Source organism: Oncorhynchus gorbuscha, linkage group LG11, assembly GCF_021184085.1.
Source record: "Oncorhynchus gorbuscha isolate QuinsamMale2020 ecotype Even-year linkage group LG11, OgorEven_v1.0, whole genome shotgun sequence".
Taxonomy (NCBI): Eukaryota; Metazoa; Chordata; class Actinopteri; order Salmoniformes; family Salmonidae; genus Oncorhynchus; species Oncorhynchus gorbuscha.
The window spans coordinates 80,910,337-80,928,708 of NC_060183.1; the positions used below are offsets into that span (position 1 = coordinate 80,910,337).

Genomic DNA, 18,372 nt, shown 5'->3' on the forward strand with positions numbered 1-18,372 from the left:
CCTGTTTAAGTCAGTTAAGATCACCACTTTATTTTAAGAATGTGAAATGTCAGAAAAATAGTACAGAATCATTTATTTCAGCTTTTATTTCTTTCATCACATTCCCAGTGGGTCAGAAGTTTACAAACACTCAATTAGTATTTGGTAGCATTGCCTTTAAATGGTTTAACTTGGGTCAAACGTTTTGGGTAGCCTTCCACAAGCTTCCCACAATAAGTTGGGTGAATTTTGGCCCATTCCTCCTGACAGAGCTGGTGTAACTGAGTCAGGTTTGTAGGCCTTCTTGCTCGCACACGCTTTTTCAGTTCTGCCCACAAATGGTCTATAGGATTGAGGTCAGGGCTTTGTGATGGCCACTCTAATACCTTGACTTTGTTGTTCTTAAGCCATTTCGCCACAACTTTGGAAGTATGCTTGGGGTCATTGTCCATTTGGAAGACCCATTTGCGACCAAGCTTTAACACAACATGATGCTGCCACCCCGGTGCTTCACGGTTGGGATGGTGTCTTCGGCTTGCAAGCCTCCCCCTTTTTCCTGGGAAACACTGATGATGTGGATATGAACCAGTCAGAGAAGAGTTAAATTCATAAACAGCGATGCGAGAGGTCAAATATTATTTTATAGGTTGCATAATCAAATGAAATCAATCAAATCAAATTGTATTTGTCACATACACATGGTTAGCAGATGTTAATGCCAGTGTAGCGAAATGCTTGTGCTTCTAGTTCCGACAATGCAGTAATAACCAACAAGTAATCAAACTAACAATTCCAAAACTACTGTCTTATACACAGTGGAAGGGGATAAAGAATAAGTATATAAAGATATATGAATGAGTGATGGTACAGAGCAGCATAGGCAAGATGCAGTAAATGGTATCGAGTACAGTATATACATATGAGATGAGTATGTAAACAAAGTGGCATAGTTAAAGTGGCTAGTGATACATGTATTACATAAGGATGCAGTAGATGATATAGAGTACAGTATATACGTATGCATATGAGATGAATAATGTAGGGTATGTAACATTATATAAGGTAGCATTGTTTAAAGTGGCTAGTGATATATTTTACATAATTTCCCATCAATTCCCATTATTAAAATGGCTGGAGTTGGGTCAGTGTCAATGACAGTGTGTTGGCAGCAGCCACTCAATGTTAGTGGTGGCTGTTTAACAGTCTGATGGCCTTGAGATAGAAGCTGTTTTTCAGTCTCTCGGTCCCAGCTTTGATGCACCTGTACTGACCTCGCCTTCTGGATGATAGCGGGGTGAACAGGCAGTTGGTGGTTGTTGTCCTTGATGATCTTTATGGCCTTCCTGTAACATCGGGTGGTGTAGGTGTCCTGGAGGGCAGGTAGTTTGTCCCCGGTGATGCGTTGTGCAGACCTCACTACCCTCTGGAGAGCCTTACGGTTGTGGGTGGAGCAGTTGCCGTACCAGGCGGTGATACAGCCCGCCAGGATGCTCTCGATTGTGCATCTATGGAAGTTTGTGAGTGCCAAATTTCTTCAGCCTCCTGAGGTTGAAGAGGCGCTGCTGCACCTTCTTCACGATGCTGTCTGTGTGAGCATACACATATTTATCAGAGATTATTGTAGATGCAGCAAAATGCTTATAATATCTGTGTCCCAAATTACACCCTATTCCATATATATTGCACTACTATGAACAGGGCCTATAGGGCTCTGGTTGAAAGTAGTACACTGTGTAGGGTATAGGCTGCCGTTTGGGATGTAAACCATTGTCTTAACGTCAGTTAGTACGACAGCTGTCTGCAGTGCTAGCCCAGGTCAAAGTTTTATGTTAGAATGATGTAGCTGTTATAAGACAATGAAGCTAGAGGAGAATTTGGTGGAATGCTGTGATGTAGCTTCCTGGTCACAGGAGAATTTGGTGGAATGCGTGATGTAGCTTCCTGGTAACAGGAGAATTTGGTGGAATGCTGTGATGTAGCTTCCTGGTAACAGGAGAATTTGGTGGAATGCCGTGATGTAGCTTCCTGGTAACAGGAGAATTTGGTGGAATGCCGTGATGTAGCTTCCTGGTAACAGGAGAATTTGGTGGAATGCCGTGATGTAGCTTCCTGGTAACAGGAGAATTTGGTGGAATGCTGTGATGTAGCTTCCTGGTAACAGGAGAATTTGGTGGAATGCTGTGATGTAGCTTCCTGATCACATGAGAATTTGGTGGAATGCCGTGATGTAGCTTCCTGATGACAGGAGAATTTGGTGGAATGCTGTGATGTAGCTTCCTGATGACAGGAGAATTCACATTTTTTTGGGGGGGTGGGGGTTATTGGATTAGAATATTGATCAGATCTAGGAGAGAGTGATGACATTTTGTATTTTTTAACCTTGAACTTTTATTTAACTAGGCAAGTCAGTTAAAGAATACTTTCTTATTTACAACGACGGCCTACACCGGTCAAACCCTAGCCTGGGCGACCGGATTCCAACCCATAATGCAGCGCTGTATGTTTTCTGGAGGCAGCGTCTTCACTAGGCCAGAGGAGAATTCAATCATAGTTTATGACTTAAGCGATGGCCCCAACAAAATGTTGACGTTCTCACTACAGATGAATACAGAGACTGGTAACCTATGTAGTGTGTTCCAACCCAGCATGAACTCTGTACGTGTGTTACGACAGCAGCTACACTGGTAGTCTGGACTCTAGCTTAACCACCATACTAAAAATTCCACACAAGCAACTAGCCAGCCAGTCATATATCATGAGTTAAAAGTTAAATTATAAAGTTATTATTTAAGAATTTAAGAGCATTGAAGATAAATCACAATTAGCAAAATAAAAAAACGAAAATCCAGCTAGCTAAATAGCAGATTTAGACCAATAATCAACATCAATGATCACCTGATAGCCTTCCCTATTTTTACTGTTGTCAATGTTTAAAAACATAATTATTATTCCACCTTTATTTAACCAGGTAGGCTAGTTGAGAACACCTTTATTTAACCAGGTAGGCTAGTTGAGAACACCTTTATTTAACCAGGTAGGCTAGTTGAGAACACCTTTATTTAACCAGGTAGGCTAGTTGAGAACTAGTTCTCATTTACAACTGCGACCTGGCCAAGATAAAGCAAAGCAGTGTGACACAGACAACAACACAGAGTAAACAATAAACAAGCCAATAACACAATAAACAAGTCAATGACACAGTAGAGAAAAGAAAGTCTATATACAGTGTGTGCAAAAGGCAATAAATAGGCCACAGGAGTGAATAATGACAATTTAGCAGATTAACACTGGAGTGATAGATGATCAGATGATGATGTGCAAGTAGAGATACTGGTGTGCAAAAGAGCAGAATAGTGAATAAAATAAAAACAATATGGGGATGAGGTAGGTAGATTGGATGGGCTATTTACAGATTGACTATGTACAGCTGCAGTGATCGGTTAGCTGCTCAGATAGCTGATGTTTAAAGTTGGTGAGGGAGATAAAAAGTCTCCAACTTCAGCGATTTTTTGCAATTTGTTCCAGTCACTGGCAGCAGAGAACTGGAAGGAAAGGCGGCCAAATGAGGTGTTGGCTTTGTGGAGGATCCGTGAGATATACCTGCTGGAGCGTGTGCTACGGGTGGGTGTTGTTATCGTGACCAGTGAACTGAGATAAGGTGGAGCTTTACCTAGCATGGACTTGTAGATGACCTGGAGCCAGTGGGTCTGGCAACGAACATGTAGCGAGGGCCAGCCGACTAGAGCATACAGGTCGCAGTGGTGGGTGGTATAAGGTGCTTTAGTAACAAAACGGATGGCACTGTGATAAACTGCATCCAGTTTGCTGAGTAGAGTATTGGAAGCTATTTTGTAGATGACATCGCTGAAGTCGAGGATCGATAGGATAGTCAGTTTTACTAGGGTAAGTTTAACTTACTAGGGTAATTTAGGTACTAGGGTATGTTAGGGTAAGTTTGGCGGCGTGAGTGAAGGAGGCTTATATATTTAGAAGGTACTCTTAACTAGCTTGCTTACAATTTGTGATAAGTGTGTCGTTGCAGAAATAAATACTCCTACGCTAAATAATAGATATCTATTTTTTTCTTTACAGAAGCAGTTTAATGTTTGTTTTTTTACCACCTTCCCCCCTGAAAGATCTATGACTCTGATTATGAGTCATATCCAGAACGAAATCCTTCCTCACCACATTGTTTGCACTCCCAGTCCTTATCTGTCCAATAAGAAGCAACCAACACATTATTTTATTTCTTCCCAGCACTCCCAGTCCTTATCTGTCCAATAAGAAGCAACCAACACATTATTTTATTTCTTCCCAGCACTCCCAGTCCTTATCTGTCCAATAACCAGGAAATCTCATAAGAGTTTTGTGTTGATGGTGATCAATGGCGATCAATGGCCTTCATAGCCGTATATATAAAAAAATCAAACAGCAGGTGTTTTTTTCACATATGCTGTATTACAGAAACCTGGGCTGGTCTAGTGGGTTACTACCGCTGCCTTTCAGACCAGGAGAGAATTGGTTTGAATCTGAACTCTTCCAACACTTCTTATTGTCCTGTTCATTACCACTATCCAATAAACAGGAAAAAGAGCAGTGGCTTTTTGCCAGTCAGGTGACTAAACCTAAACATGGATCAGCTCGTGCTTTCTAGTATGATAGTCCTACAGCATGTTGAGAGCCTGGCTTGGCACGTTGCCAACTACTAGATCCCACATTATAGCCTTAGCCACCACATGTTGACGCTTGGTGAGTGTGGTGTGGGAAAATGTGTGGAAATGGTAAACCACATAATAACTAGTTGTCTCCTAGTTGTTGTCTCATCATGACAAGAGTCATGCTCCCCGCTGACTGTTCTGTCCCTGTTTTTCCTCTATAGAGAGTCCTTCCCAGGCCCCTGCTGTGATGAACCCACCCCTCTGACACTACCTTCCATCGCCCCTCCCTTGGACAACCCCACCCCCCCCTCCAGCCACGGACCCCCGAAGGAGACCCGTGGAGGATGTTCTGGAGGAGTTAAACTACGCATCAAGAACAGGTCAGTCCTGGTCCGGTCTCTGTATGTCTCCATGGGCCAGTTTCCTGGCCACGGACAGTATTTTAGATTCTCCTCGACTGTCTAGTTTTTATTTTAGTGATTGTTAGTTCTCAAAGATGATCTTATTAAAACAAAAATATATATATAGTTACATTATCTTTTCTACATACTTTTTTAAATCTGGTTTTAGTCGTTTAAGTTTACACAAACGTGCTTTTACACCTGCATTGTTTGCTGTTTGTGGTTTTAGGCTGGGTTTCTGTACAGCACTTTGAGATATCAGCTGATGTACGAAGGGCTATATAAATACATTTGATTTGATTTGATTTGATTTACCATCCAGAATTAGTTTTTTTTTTGTTTAGTTAATTTTTTTGTACTTTCACCCCTTTTTTCTCCAGAATTTTGTGATATCCAATTGGTAGTTAGTCTTGCACTCCTTCTTGGCAATTTCTCACATGGAATAGCCTTCATGTCTCAGAACAAGAATAGACTGCCGAGTTTCAGAAGAAAGTTCTTTGTTTCTGGCCATTTTGAGCCTATAATCGAACCCACAAATGCTGATGCTCCAGATACTCAACTAGTCTAAAGAAAGCCAGTTTTATAGCTTCTTTAATCAGAAACAACAGTTTTCAGCTGTGCTAACATCATTGCAAAAGGGTTTTCTAATGATCAATTAGCCTTTTTAAAATGATAAACTTGGATTAGCTAACACAACGTGCCACTGGAACACAGGAGTGATGGTTGCTGATAATGGGCCTCTATACACCTATGTAGATATTCCATTAAAAATCAGCCATTTCCAGCTACAATAGTCATTTACAACATTAACCATGTCTACTGTATTTCGGATCAATTTGATGTTATTTTAATGGACATTTCTAAGTGACCCAAACTTTTGACCGGTAGTGTATACTGTATATCTACACAGTACCAGTTAAATGTTTGAACATGCTTACTCATTCGAGGGTTTGTACTATTATCTACATTGTAGAATAATAGTGAAGGCAACGAAACTATGAAATAACATATATGGAATCATGTAGTAACCAAAAAAGTGTTAAACAAAGTTATTATGTCACGAGGGAAAAGTTATTATGTCAGGAGGGAGAAGTTATTATGTCGTGAGGGAGAAGTTATTATGTCAGGAGGGAGAAGTTATTATGTCATGAGGGAGAAGTTATTATGTCAGGAGGGAGAAGTTATTATGTCAGGAGGGAGAAGTTATTATGTCGTGAGGGAGAAGTTATTATGTCATGAGGGAGAAGTTATTATGTCATGAGGGAGAAGTTATTATGTCAGGAGGGAGAAGTTATTATGTCAGGAGGGAGAAGTTATTATGTCAGGAGGGAGAAGTTATTATGTCAGGAGGGAGAAGTTATTATGTCAGGAGGGAGAAGTTATTATGTCATGAGGGAGAAGTTATTATGTCATGAGGGAGAAGTTATTATGTCATGAGGGAGAAGTTACGTCGTGAGGGAGAAGTTATTATGTCAGGAGGGAGAAGTTATGTCATGAGGGAGAAGTTATGTCATGAGGGAGAAGTTATGTCATGAGGGAGAAGTTATGTCATGAGGGAGAAGTTATGTCATGAGGGAGAAGTTATGTCATGAGGGAGAAGTTATTATGTCAGGAGGGAGAAGTTATTATGTCAGGAGGGAGAAGTTATTATGTCAGGAGGGAGAAGTTATTATGTCGCGAGGGAGAAGTTATTATGTCAGGAGGGAGAAGTTATTATGTCATGAGGGAGAAGTTATTATGTCAGGAGGGAGAAGTTATTATGTCAGGAGGGAGAAGTTATTATGTCACGAGGGAGAAGTTATTATGTCAGGAGGGAGAAGTTATTATGTCAGGAGGGAGAAGTTATTATGTCAGGAGGGAGAAGTTATGTCACGAGGGAGAAGTTATTATGTCGTGAGGGAGAAGTTATTATGTCATGAGGGAGAAGTTATTATGTCGTGAGGGAGAAGTTATTATGTCATGAGGGAGAAGTTATTATGTCATGAGGGAGAAGTTATTATGTCATGAGGGAGAAGTTATTATGTCACGAGGGAGAAGTTATTATGTCGTGAGGGAGAAGTTATTATGTCACGAGGGAGAAGTTATTATGTCGTGAGGGAGAAGTTATTATGTCATGAGGGAGAAGTTATGTTACGAGGGAGAAGTTATGTCATGAGGGAGAAGTTATGTCATGAGGGAGAAGTTATTATGTCGTGAGGGAGAAGTTATGTCATGAGGGAGAAGTTATTATGTCATGAGGGAGAAGTTATTATGTCATGAGGGAGAAGTTATTATGTCATGAGGGAGAAGTTATGTCATGAGGGAGAAGTTATGTCACGAGGGAGAAGTTATGTCATGAGGGAGACGTTATGCTCATTTTATTTTTGTATTTATTTGCCGTTTAGTTCCGGAAGCTTCTCAGGCTCCGTCTTGTCACTGTGAACATAGACGTACCTGGCCGACACCTCAGAATAGGTGTGGACAAAGGTATTTAAGTGCCCGTTTGGCTATGCTCTGGTCAGTTGGGTTTTGGTAATCATTAGGGGAGGCTGTATCACAGCCTGGTAGACCACACCTGTGTCTCGTTGGTTAAGACAGCTTTTTGCCTGCTTATAGTTTTTTTTTTGGGGGGGGTCTGAAGACTAACCATTTAAAGTCATAATTGTGTTAAATGTTCACCACCACCAGTGCTGTGTAGTTCAAACCAACCACCTGTTACACCTCTGCCTGCCTCCTAACAATATGTTTTGTCCTTAGGGCTGCTATAAGGTCCCTATTTTACAATGCCACTGTTTCCGTTTCCTGTCCTCTGGTTGTGTGGCATCCTGGTTGGGAAAACTGTTAGCATTAGTCACTGGCTGGAACTTATAAAGAAATCAGTGTGTGTTTTGATAGTCATTGTGTGTGTAAAGGCTGATGGCACCATATCGTTGCTGTGTTTGACAACTGGAGTTAGCGTAGCTTAGGACTGCATATCACTGATGTGTTTGACCACTGAGTTAGCGTAGCTTAGGACTCCATATCACTGATGTGTTTGACCACTGAGTTAGCGTAGCTTAGGATTCCATATCGTTACTGTGTTTGACCACTGAGTTAGCTAGCGTAGCTTAGGACTCCATATCACTAATGTGTTTGACTACTGGAGTTAGTGTAGCTTAGGATTCCATATCGTTACTGTGTTTGACCACTGAGTTAGCGTAGCTTAGGACTCCATATCACTAATGTGTTTGACTACTGGAGTTAGCGTAGCTTAGGATTCCATATCGTTACTGTGTTTGACTACTGGAGTTAGTGTAGCATAGGATTCCTGCTGCTTTCCTCTGTAGAGAAGAGAGATGACATCCATCCTAGCATCAGCATATCTCGTATTTCATCAGAACAAAACACCTCACTGCTGCACCTACCCAGTTTCCATTCTCCTCCATCCTCATCACAACAAAAGTTTCTATTCTCCTCCATCCTCATCACAACAGAACCGATTCTATTCTCCTCCATCCTCATCACAACAGAACCGATTCCATTCTCCTCCATCCTCATCACAACAGAACTGTTTCTATTCTCCTCCATCCTCATCACAACAGAACCGATTCCATTCTCCTCCGTCCTCATCACAACAGAACCTTTCTATTCTCCTCCATCCTCATCACAACAGAACCGATTCTATTCTCCTCCATCCTCATCACAACATAACCGTTTCCATTCTCCTCCGTCCTCATCACAACAGAACCGATTTTATTCTCCTCCATCCTCATCACAACAGAACCGATTCTATTCTCCTCCATCCTCATCACAACAACAGAACAGTTTTAAGAATTCCTCTGTGCATAAATAAAAGCAGAGCTCTGTGCAAACAGGCAGAAAGTCTATAAATACGACCACAGAAACAGATCAGTCGTTGAGTTTCATCCTAATATGGCTGTCCCGTTAAGTTGATTTCACGTGACGTAGGGGAGTGGAGCGCCGGCCGTTTCAGTTGGTTCCGTTTCAGTGGAATGTTCAAAGTGAACGGAATAATTCAACAATGTTCTAGACGTTCTGTATCTTTTCTGTTGTCTCTCTGTGTGTCCAAAATGACACTCTGTTCCCTCTGTTCCCTATATAGTGCAATAAATGGTGCACTTTAAAGGAAACAGGATGCCATTGGGGATACAGACACTGATAAATAGATGGATGTTATTGGAGGACTTGTGGAGGCATTGCCATGGAGACCGCCCGTAATACCATGGCACCGTAGTTTCACTGTGTACACAACACTACCACCCAGATCTCTCTGTGTATACCTAGGCTAGGGCCTCGCTGTGTTACGGCTCTGCAGTGCACAGTATGTAGAGTGAAAATACTGAGAATTTAGAAGCTTTGGCTTCTGTGTAAACTGGCCCTTTACTGTGGGAGCAGAGCAGACTGATTGGACCTTAGTTTCTCCATCTACTGTATGTCAGAATTTAGAACCCAGTTGCTATGGGTGACCTTTGTTATCTTACATGGGATATTCTAGAGTTTACTGAAGATTCTCTCTCAGAATGTAAACAGTTCTAGAATCGGAAATCTTTAATGAAATATTAAATGCAGACAAGCTTTACACTGAATGTACAAAACATTAGGAACACCTTCCTAATATTCAGTTGCACCCCCGTTTGCCCTCAGAACAGCCTCAATTCGTCGGGGCATGGACTACAAGGTGTTGAAAGTGTTCCACAGGGACGCTGGCCCATGTTGACTCCAATGCTTCCCACAGTTGTGTCAAGTTGGCTGGATGTCCTTTGGGTGGTGGACCATTCTTGAAACACGCGGGAAACTGTTGAGAGTGAAAAACCCAGCAGTGTTGCAGTTCTTGACACACACAAACCGGTGCCTGGCACCTACTACCATAACCGGTTTAAAGGCACTTACAGATGTTGTCTTGTCCATTCACCCTCTGAATGGCTCACATACACAATGCATGTCTCAAGGCTTAAAGTTCTTTATTTAACCTGTCTCCTCCCCTTCATCTACACTGATTGAAGTGGATTTAACAGGTGACATCGATAAGGGGTCATAGTTTTTACCTGGGCGGTCTGTCGCAGAAAGATGATCCTAATGTTATGTCCACTCAGCGGCAGCGTAGCCTAGTGGTTAGAGCGTTGGACTAGTAACCGGAAGGTTGTGAGTTCAAACCCCCGAGCAGACAAGGTACAAATCTGTCGTTCTGCCCCTGAACAGGCAGTTAACCCACTGTTCCCAGGCCGTCATTGAAAATAAGAATGTGTTCTTAACTGACTTGCCTGGTTAAATAAAGGTAAAATAAATGAAAAAATAATGTGATAAAGTTGTATTTATCCAACAGATCTATCAGATAATATAGTATATTATCCCTTGTGATCAGTCTGAGGTTAGTCCCATAGATAGAACTATATATATATATGGTATATCTCTATGGTTATAGAACTATATATATGGTATATCTCTATGGTTATAGAACTATATGGTATATCTCTATGGTTATAGAACTATATATATATATGGTATATCTCTATGGTTATAGAACTATATATATATATATATGGTATATCTCTATGGTTATAGAACTATATATATGGTATATCTCTATGGTTATAGAACTATATATATGGTATATCTCTATGGTTATAGAACTATATATATATATGGTATATCTCTATGGTTATAGAACTATATATATATATGGTATATCTCTATGGTTATAGAAATATATATATGGTATATCTCTATGGTTATAGAACTATATATATATATGGTATATCTCTATGGTTATAGATATAGAACTATATATATGGTATATCTCTATGGTTATAGAACTATATATATATATATGGTATATCTCTATGGTTATAGAACTATATATATGGTATATCTCTATGGTTATAGAACTATATATATATGGTATAACTCTATGCTTATAGAACTATATATATGGTATATCTCTATGGTTATAGAACTATATATATGGTATATCTCTATGGTTATAGAACTATATATATGGTATATCCCTATGGTTGGGCCTAGATCGTCCTCTGTTTAAAGCTTTACAGTTGTAAGTAGAATGCCTCACCTCTCTTCACAAAGCCTTTCATTGTTAGATAAATACCATGGATCAGCATGACTGTTCCTGGTTGGACGGCTTCCCAGCTCATTGTTAGAGGCAAAAACCAGTAACACAATACTGGATGATGTGATTTGACCACTCCTCAAACAAGCCTAGATGTAATGTGTAGGCCTACATCTGTGCCTGAAGAGTGAAGACAACCAAGCCCGAAACAAGATGGTCAGTATAGCTATGTTGTTTAGTGGACGGACAGGGAGATAGGTTAGTGGTCGGAGTGGCGTTATCTTGTGGGAGCATTTAGCCTTTTTTTAACTTTGTCTGAGACTCAAAGTTGTCTTCAGGGTGTCTACTATAGTTAGTCAGGATTTTAGAAGGTTATTATGAATTCCAACCATGCATTGCAAAGAGTGCCAGACAGCCTGTTGGTGCATTCTGGTCCCAAGATGTCGCTGCTGCCTCCCCGTAGGGCCAGTGAGGCTCATCCCATGGTCTTGACGTTAGTTTGGTATCCCATAAGCCCCTTTGTGCTAGCCTGTTATCAGATAGTTCTAAGCAGAGGGCCATGCTCTGATAGAGACGGGGGGGGGGCCAGGGATGGAGCTGTACAGTCTGGGCCAGGGGTTTAGAGGGACCAGAATGGCGGTTGGGCAGGGGGAAGGAACAGGGGCTTAGGCAGGAAGTGGGCCATTGGGCCCTCAGGGGACAAATACACACACGTCCTTCCCTGACGTCCCTCCCTGCTCTGCTGTCTGTTCTCTCTCTGAGCCATGGGCACACATAGTTCCCTTATCTATCTCTCGCTCTTTCTCTCGCTCTTTCTCTCTCTCTCTCTCTCTCTCTCTCTCTCTCTCTCTCTCTCTCTCTCTCTCTCTCTCTCTCTCTCTCTCTCTCTCTGTCTCTGTCTGTTCTCTCTGTTCCTCTCTCCTCATCTTCCTCTTGGTCTGGTGCAGTGTCGACCTGGTCCTCTCTCCTCATCTTCCTCCTGGTCTGGTACAGTGTTGACCTGGTCCTCTCTCCTCATCTTCCTCCTGGTCTGGTACAGTGTTGACCTGCTTCTCTCACCTCATCTTCCTCCTGGTCTGGTACAGTGTTGACCTGCTCCTCTCACCTCATCTTCCTCCTGGTCTGGTACAGTGTTGACCTGGTCCTCTCTCCTCATCTTCCTGCTGGTCTGGTACAGTGTTGACCTGCTCCTCTCATCTCATCTTCCTCCTGGTCTGGTACAGTGTTGACCTGCTCCTCTCATCTCATCTTCCTCCTGGTCTGGTACAGTGTTGACCTGCTCCTCTCACCTCATCTTCCTCCTGGTCTGGTACAGTGTTGAGATGCTACTCTTTCTCCCTCTCTCTTTCCTCCTCCATCCTCTCCTCCATCCTCTCCTCCATCCTCTCCTCTACCATCCATCTAATCCCTCTCCGATTTCAGTTTCCTCTCAGATCAAAAGATCATCCAGGAAGACTTTTCGTCCCCACAGTGCAGATAAGGTTTCTGTTCCGAAACACACCCTGGCCTGCCCACAGATCCCAGAGAACAGCCTTTCAATGGGTGGCGATGATGATGTTGAGAAAGAAACCAGCCCTAAGATGTTTCTGTTTCTCTGAAAGTGTGTCTCAAATGGGATTCTATGACCTATATAGTAGTTCACTACTTCCAGAGCTCTCTGAGCACAGGTCAAAGGTTGTGGACTTTTTAGGTAATAGGGTTTCATTTGGGCCTCAAGGCCCCCTCTGTCCTCTGCCTCTCTGACAGCCCCTCTTCTCTCTTTTTTTTCTCCACACCCCGGACGTGAAATTCCCAAAGGTTGGGTTTCATGGGAGTGTCGGCGGGAGAACCTGAGGGATTATGGGACAGCACGGACAGCCGTCCCTTTGTAGAAGGTAGAATTGGGTGACATGGCTGTTCACTAGCTTTGTTACACACTTCAGTTCCTATTTTCAGGCCAGGCCCTGTGGCTACTAGAGGTGTGTGTGTGTGTGTGTGTGTGTGTGTGTGTGTGTGTGTGTGTGTGTGTGTGTGTGTGTGTGTGTGTGTGTGTGTGTGTGTGTGTGTGTGTGTGTGTGTGTGTGTGTGTGTGTGTGTGTGTGTGTGTGTGTGTGTGTGTGTGTATGTGTGTGTGTTCATCCATAGTGTATGTTGTCATCTAGTCGGCTACTTCACAAACAGAGATCCAATCCTTCCCTAGGGCTGTTACAGGGCTGTTACAGGGCTGTTACAGGGCTGTTACAGTGACCGTATTACCGCCACACCGGCGTTCACGAGTCATGACGGCAGTCAAAGTCCACATGACCGTTTAGTCACGGTAGTTCGTCTTCTTCTCCATTCGCTCTGATGCTGCTGATGGTCATTAGTAGTCTACCAAACTTGCTAACTGCCTGGTACTCGGCACTCTATTGTTCCTCTAATCACTCTGACATCAATGCAAATGTGATGAAAATCTAATCAAACACTTCATGAGCTCATGTTGCGCAACATTTCTATAGGCTATGCAAATGCTAGAGAAAACAGTTTTGATGGCCTCTATTAAAAAGTGGAGGATCCCATTACTAACGACCTTTACTATATTTATGTCTCAACTTTCCTAATAATAAACACATTGCTTGTCGTTACAACAGAAGTAGAGCCTAGTGCATAGATGTCTTTTATTTATTGTTTCGAGACAGGTGCATGATAATGATCCATTCTATATCAAAACAAATGTCACACGTATATTAGTTAGTACATGTAAAGACAAGATTACATCAAGAATAGTCTGATTAGTGAAAATATTAGCATATCACTCGTGCAGTAAGGCAAGACCACGCATGCCTTTTTGGCAACTGTTTCAAATCATAGTATCACACCTCATGTAGCCTAGTCCATAGTCCTATAAGGTTAGTATCACACCTCATGTATCCTAGTCCATAGTCCTATAAGGTTAGTATCACACCTCATGTAGTCTAGCCCATAGTCCTATATGTTTTAATAAGGTTAGTATCACACCTCATGTAGTCTAGCCCATAGTCCTATAAGGTTAGTATCACACCTCATGTAGTCTAGCCCATAGTCCTATAAGGTTAGTATCACACCTCATGTATCCTAGTCCATAGTCCTATAAGGTTAGTATCACACCTCATGTAGCCTAGTCCATAGTCCTATAAGGTTAGTATCACACCTCATGTATCCTAGTCCATAGTCCTATAAGGTTAGTATCACACCTCATGTAGTCTAGCCCATAGTCCTATAAGGTTAGTATCACACCTCATGTAGCCTAGCCCATAGTCCTATAAGGTTAGTATCACACCTCATGTAGTCTAGCCCATAGTCCTATATGTTTTAATAAGGTTAGTATCACACCTCATGTAGTCTAGCCCATAGTCCTATATGTTTTAATAAGGTTAGTATCACACCTCATGTAGTCTAGTCCATAGTCCTATATGTTTTAATAAGGTTAGTATCACACCTCATGTAGCCTAGCCCATAGTCCTATATGTTTTAATAAGGTTAGTATCACACCTCATGTAGCCTAGCCCATAGTCCTATATGTTTTAATAAGGTTAGTATCACACCTCATGTAGCCTAGCCCATAGTCCTATATGTTTTAATAAGGTTAGTATCACACCTCATGTGTGAGGTTTACAGACGTGGAACATTCATGCTTCTGGCCTACTGCCGTGTATGCATTGCTACGCTTACGATGTGAAGAAATAGACTAATAGTTGATCAACATTTAAAGCTAAAGGATCTCGTCTAGTTGCATCAGGCTCATTGCTTAAAACAGTTTATTTTTTGATGCTAGTGGTTGTATTAATTTGGGATCTATCACATGCCACTGTCCAGACAATGTTTGAATATTTATTTCCAACACAGAATAGAATAGGTCAACTGTTGTACTATGGGGGTTTTAGTAGATTGACATAGGCTAGTGCTTTTTGCTGTTCGTTAGGCCTGCGGATCTTGTTGGCTGACGAAAATTAAATATGGACAGTTCTTTCAACATCTCTAGAAATGCGCCTCAGAATTCGATGCGTCTGTCTTCACTTATAGCCTGTGAGAAGGACCTTGATCACATGACGGGCATTAGCGAATAAGAATTGAGATATGCATCACGCAGCCTGAATGAAAACATACAGCCCGAGATTTGTATCACAACTAAAGTTACATTAAATAACTGTAAATTAAGCCGTTTTCTTTGTTAACAACTCAACACAGAATAGCCCAACTGTGCGCACACCCTCAAATAATTTGGAGAGAAAATATCCTTTCTATATTAATCAGCTATGTTCAATTGTATTCTTCATACTATAAAATAATGCCACGAAATTATAAGCAAATCTCGTCTGCTAAACAAACTAGTCGTAGCCCACAGCCATATGGCATAGTCAGATCAGGACCTAACATAAGGACAACTAAATGAACTAGTGTAGCCCACAGCCAGATCAGGACCTAACATAAGGACAACTAAATGAACTAGTGTAGCCCACAGCCAGATCAGGACCTAACATAAGGACAACTAAATGAACTAGTGTAGCCCACAGCCATATGGAATAGCCAGATCAGGACCTAGCATAAGGACAACTAAATGAACTAGTGTAGCCCACAGCCATATGGCATAGCCAGATCAGGACCTAACATAAAGACAACTAAATGAACTAGTGTAGCCCACAGCCATATGGCATAGCCAGATCAGGACCTAACATAAGGACAACTAAATGAACTAGTGTAGCCCACAGCCATATGGCATAGCCAGATCAGGACCTAACATAAGGACAACTCAGAGTATAACATTCTATTTCTTCTTAAACTGCTGTTTGACTTGACATGAAACTAGACTGGAGGTTTAATCCCAGTGCTGAGCTAGTGTGGTAGCAGCTCATTCTTCGTTTCAAAATGGAGCAGAGCTCTTGCAAAGCACATCTACTTCATAGCACGCTCTCTAGCCCCCCCCCCCCCCCCCCAGCAGCTCATTCTTGTATGGCACGTGTTTGTAGAATGTTCAAGTCCCCTATTGACTGAGGTGAATGAAGATACAACAAGGTGATCATGGGTTGGAGTCAGTTTGGCTTGTGTTTTTGTGTTTTTTTACTGTTCTCCAAATAGAGTTTTAAAACTGTGTAGTAATGCAGTAAATGATCAAACAAATCCATGGGCTCTTGTCTAAAGTAGTGCTCTGTAAAGGGAATGGGGTGCCATTTTGGTTATAGACAGAATTGAAAAAGAGAAGAGGAGAGATGGGGCCATAGAGAGGGTCTTTGTTCTGTTCTGTGAATGTGTGACCACATGTTATCATGTGTTCCGTTTCCCCTCCCAGCGTTCAAATTCATTCCTGGGCCTTGGACATTCAATAAGGACTCAGTCTGACTCTCTCTCTCTCTCTCTCTCTCTCTCTCCATTTACCCTTTCTCTCGCTCGCTCTCTGTTTCTCTGTGTCTCTCTCTTCCTTACCACCCCCTCTCTCTCTATCTCTCTCTCTCTCTCTCTCTGTCCAACCCCCCCTCTCTCTGTCCAACCCCTCTCCCTCTCTCTCTCTCTCTCTCTCTCTCTCTCTCTCTCTCTCTCTCTCTCTCTATCCTCTCTCTCTCTCTATCCATCTCTCTCTCTCTCTCTCTCTCTCTCTCTCTCTCTCTCTCTCTCTCTCTCTCTCTCTCTCTCTCTCTCTCTCTCTCTCTCTCTCTCTCTCTCTCTCTCTCTCTCTCTCTCTCTCTCTCTGTTAGTTCCCAGTGCCCCTGTACTGAGCATCTCAGGGCAGGATGTTTATTTCATGCTTTATCATACGTTAGCGAGGTAATAACGTTTAATTGCGTGCTTGTTTAAGCCTATCACGCCGGCCTCTGCCCGCCAACTGCCATTTTGGAGTTTGGCATTGAGCGGTAGCGTTCGAGGACGAAGCAGGGTATCAGGCCGTACCATGGAGCTGCTTGGGGTCTTTTACAGGAGGAAGCTCTGGAGGAAACAGAAAGGGGATGTAGGTTTGGGGACAGAGACAGGGGGTCTGGGGCGGTCAGACAGGGCGCTGTGCAAGTCCCCTTCTGAGACCAACGTCAACCACCTGGCCACCGGACTCATCTCCAAGGTGCTACGCTTCACCAGGTAACACACGGGGGGTTGGATGGGTTTAAGGTAACAGAAACTGAGAGTTAGGCTTAGTACTAAAGTTAACTTAACTCCACGACTTGGACTTGTTTGAATAAGAGTGACTTGGTCCCACCTAGGAGAATTTAAAATTTTACCTTTATTTAACTAGACAAGTCAGTTAAGAACAAATTCTTATTTTCAATGACGGCCGAGGAACAGTGGGTTAACTGCCTGTTTAGGGGCAGAACGACAGATTTGTACCTTGTCAACTCGGGGATTTGAACTTGCAACCTTGCAGATACTAGTCCAACGCTCTAACCACTAGGCTACCCTGCCGCCCCTCCACTCTAACCACTAGGCTACCCTGCCGCCTCTACACTCTAACCACTAGGCTAACCTGCCGCCTCTACACTCTAACCACTAGGCTACCCTGCCGCCTCTACACTCTAACCACTAGGCTACCCTGCCGCCACTCCACTCTAACCACTAGGCTACCCTGCCTCCTCTACACTCTAACCACTAGGCTACCCTGCCACCTCTACACTCTAACCACTAGGCTACCCTGCCACCTCTACACTCTAACCACTAGGCTACCCTGCCGCCTCTACACTCTAACCACTAGGCTACCCTGCCGCCTCTACACTCTAACCACTAGGCTACCCTGCCGCCCCTACACTATAACCACTAGGCTACCCTGCCGCCTCTACACTCTAACCACTAGGCTACCCTGCCACCTCTACACTCTAACCACTAGGCTACCCTACCACCTCTACACTATAACCACTAGGCTACCTGCCGCCCCAAGCGACATAAACCGTCGCTTAGAATAGTAGAATACACAAGGAGGAAGTTTGTAATGTAGTTGTACATCATCAGTTTTTGTTCTCTTGTTATGTCAGTCACTGACAGTCACTCCATTAGCCATGTCAGCTAACATGTTTTAGATTAGTAAATTAGTCTTGCCAGCTATCTAGACGTGTAGTAATCATGGTGGAACACCGACCATTCACTCAGGGCACATTCCGTCAAGGCCCCAATTTTGATTTTGTTAGTCACTCTCACTCAGAGAGTGAGTCATGGCAAAATGTTTACAAATGCAGGAAATGTGCTTTAAAAGAAAATAAAAAATATTCTCCACCACATGGCAAAATGTGAATTGAAGGAAATTAATTTTAAAATGTATGTTTTTCTCTCTGTCGTCAAAATGTTTAGGCCGCGAGGTGGGTGGCCCCCAACCAAATCT

General features: G+C 42.6%; 1 protein-coding gene across 5 annotated transcripts in view; it reads left to right on the plus strand.

Annotated features, from left to right (window-relative positions):
- Window positions 1–18,372, plus strand: part of LOC123989543 (protein Shroom3-like) — a 145,212-nt gene that overhangs the window by 77,364 nt on the left and 49,476 nt on the right. For 3 of the 5 annotated variants that reach the window (XM_046290626.1, XM_046290627.1, XM_046290628.1), the window contains one exon: window positions 4,859–5,017. In XM_046290626.1, coding sequence (XP_046146582.1) covers window positions 4,859–5,017 — 159 coding nt within the window. Of the gene's footprint in view, window positions 1–4,858; window positions 5,018–12,028; window positions 12,956–16,738; window positions 17,145–18,372 lie in introns of those variants that run through there. The other 2 variants (XM_046290630.1, XM_046290629.1) reach the window with 2 other exon arrangements.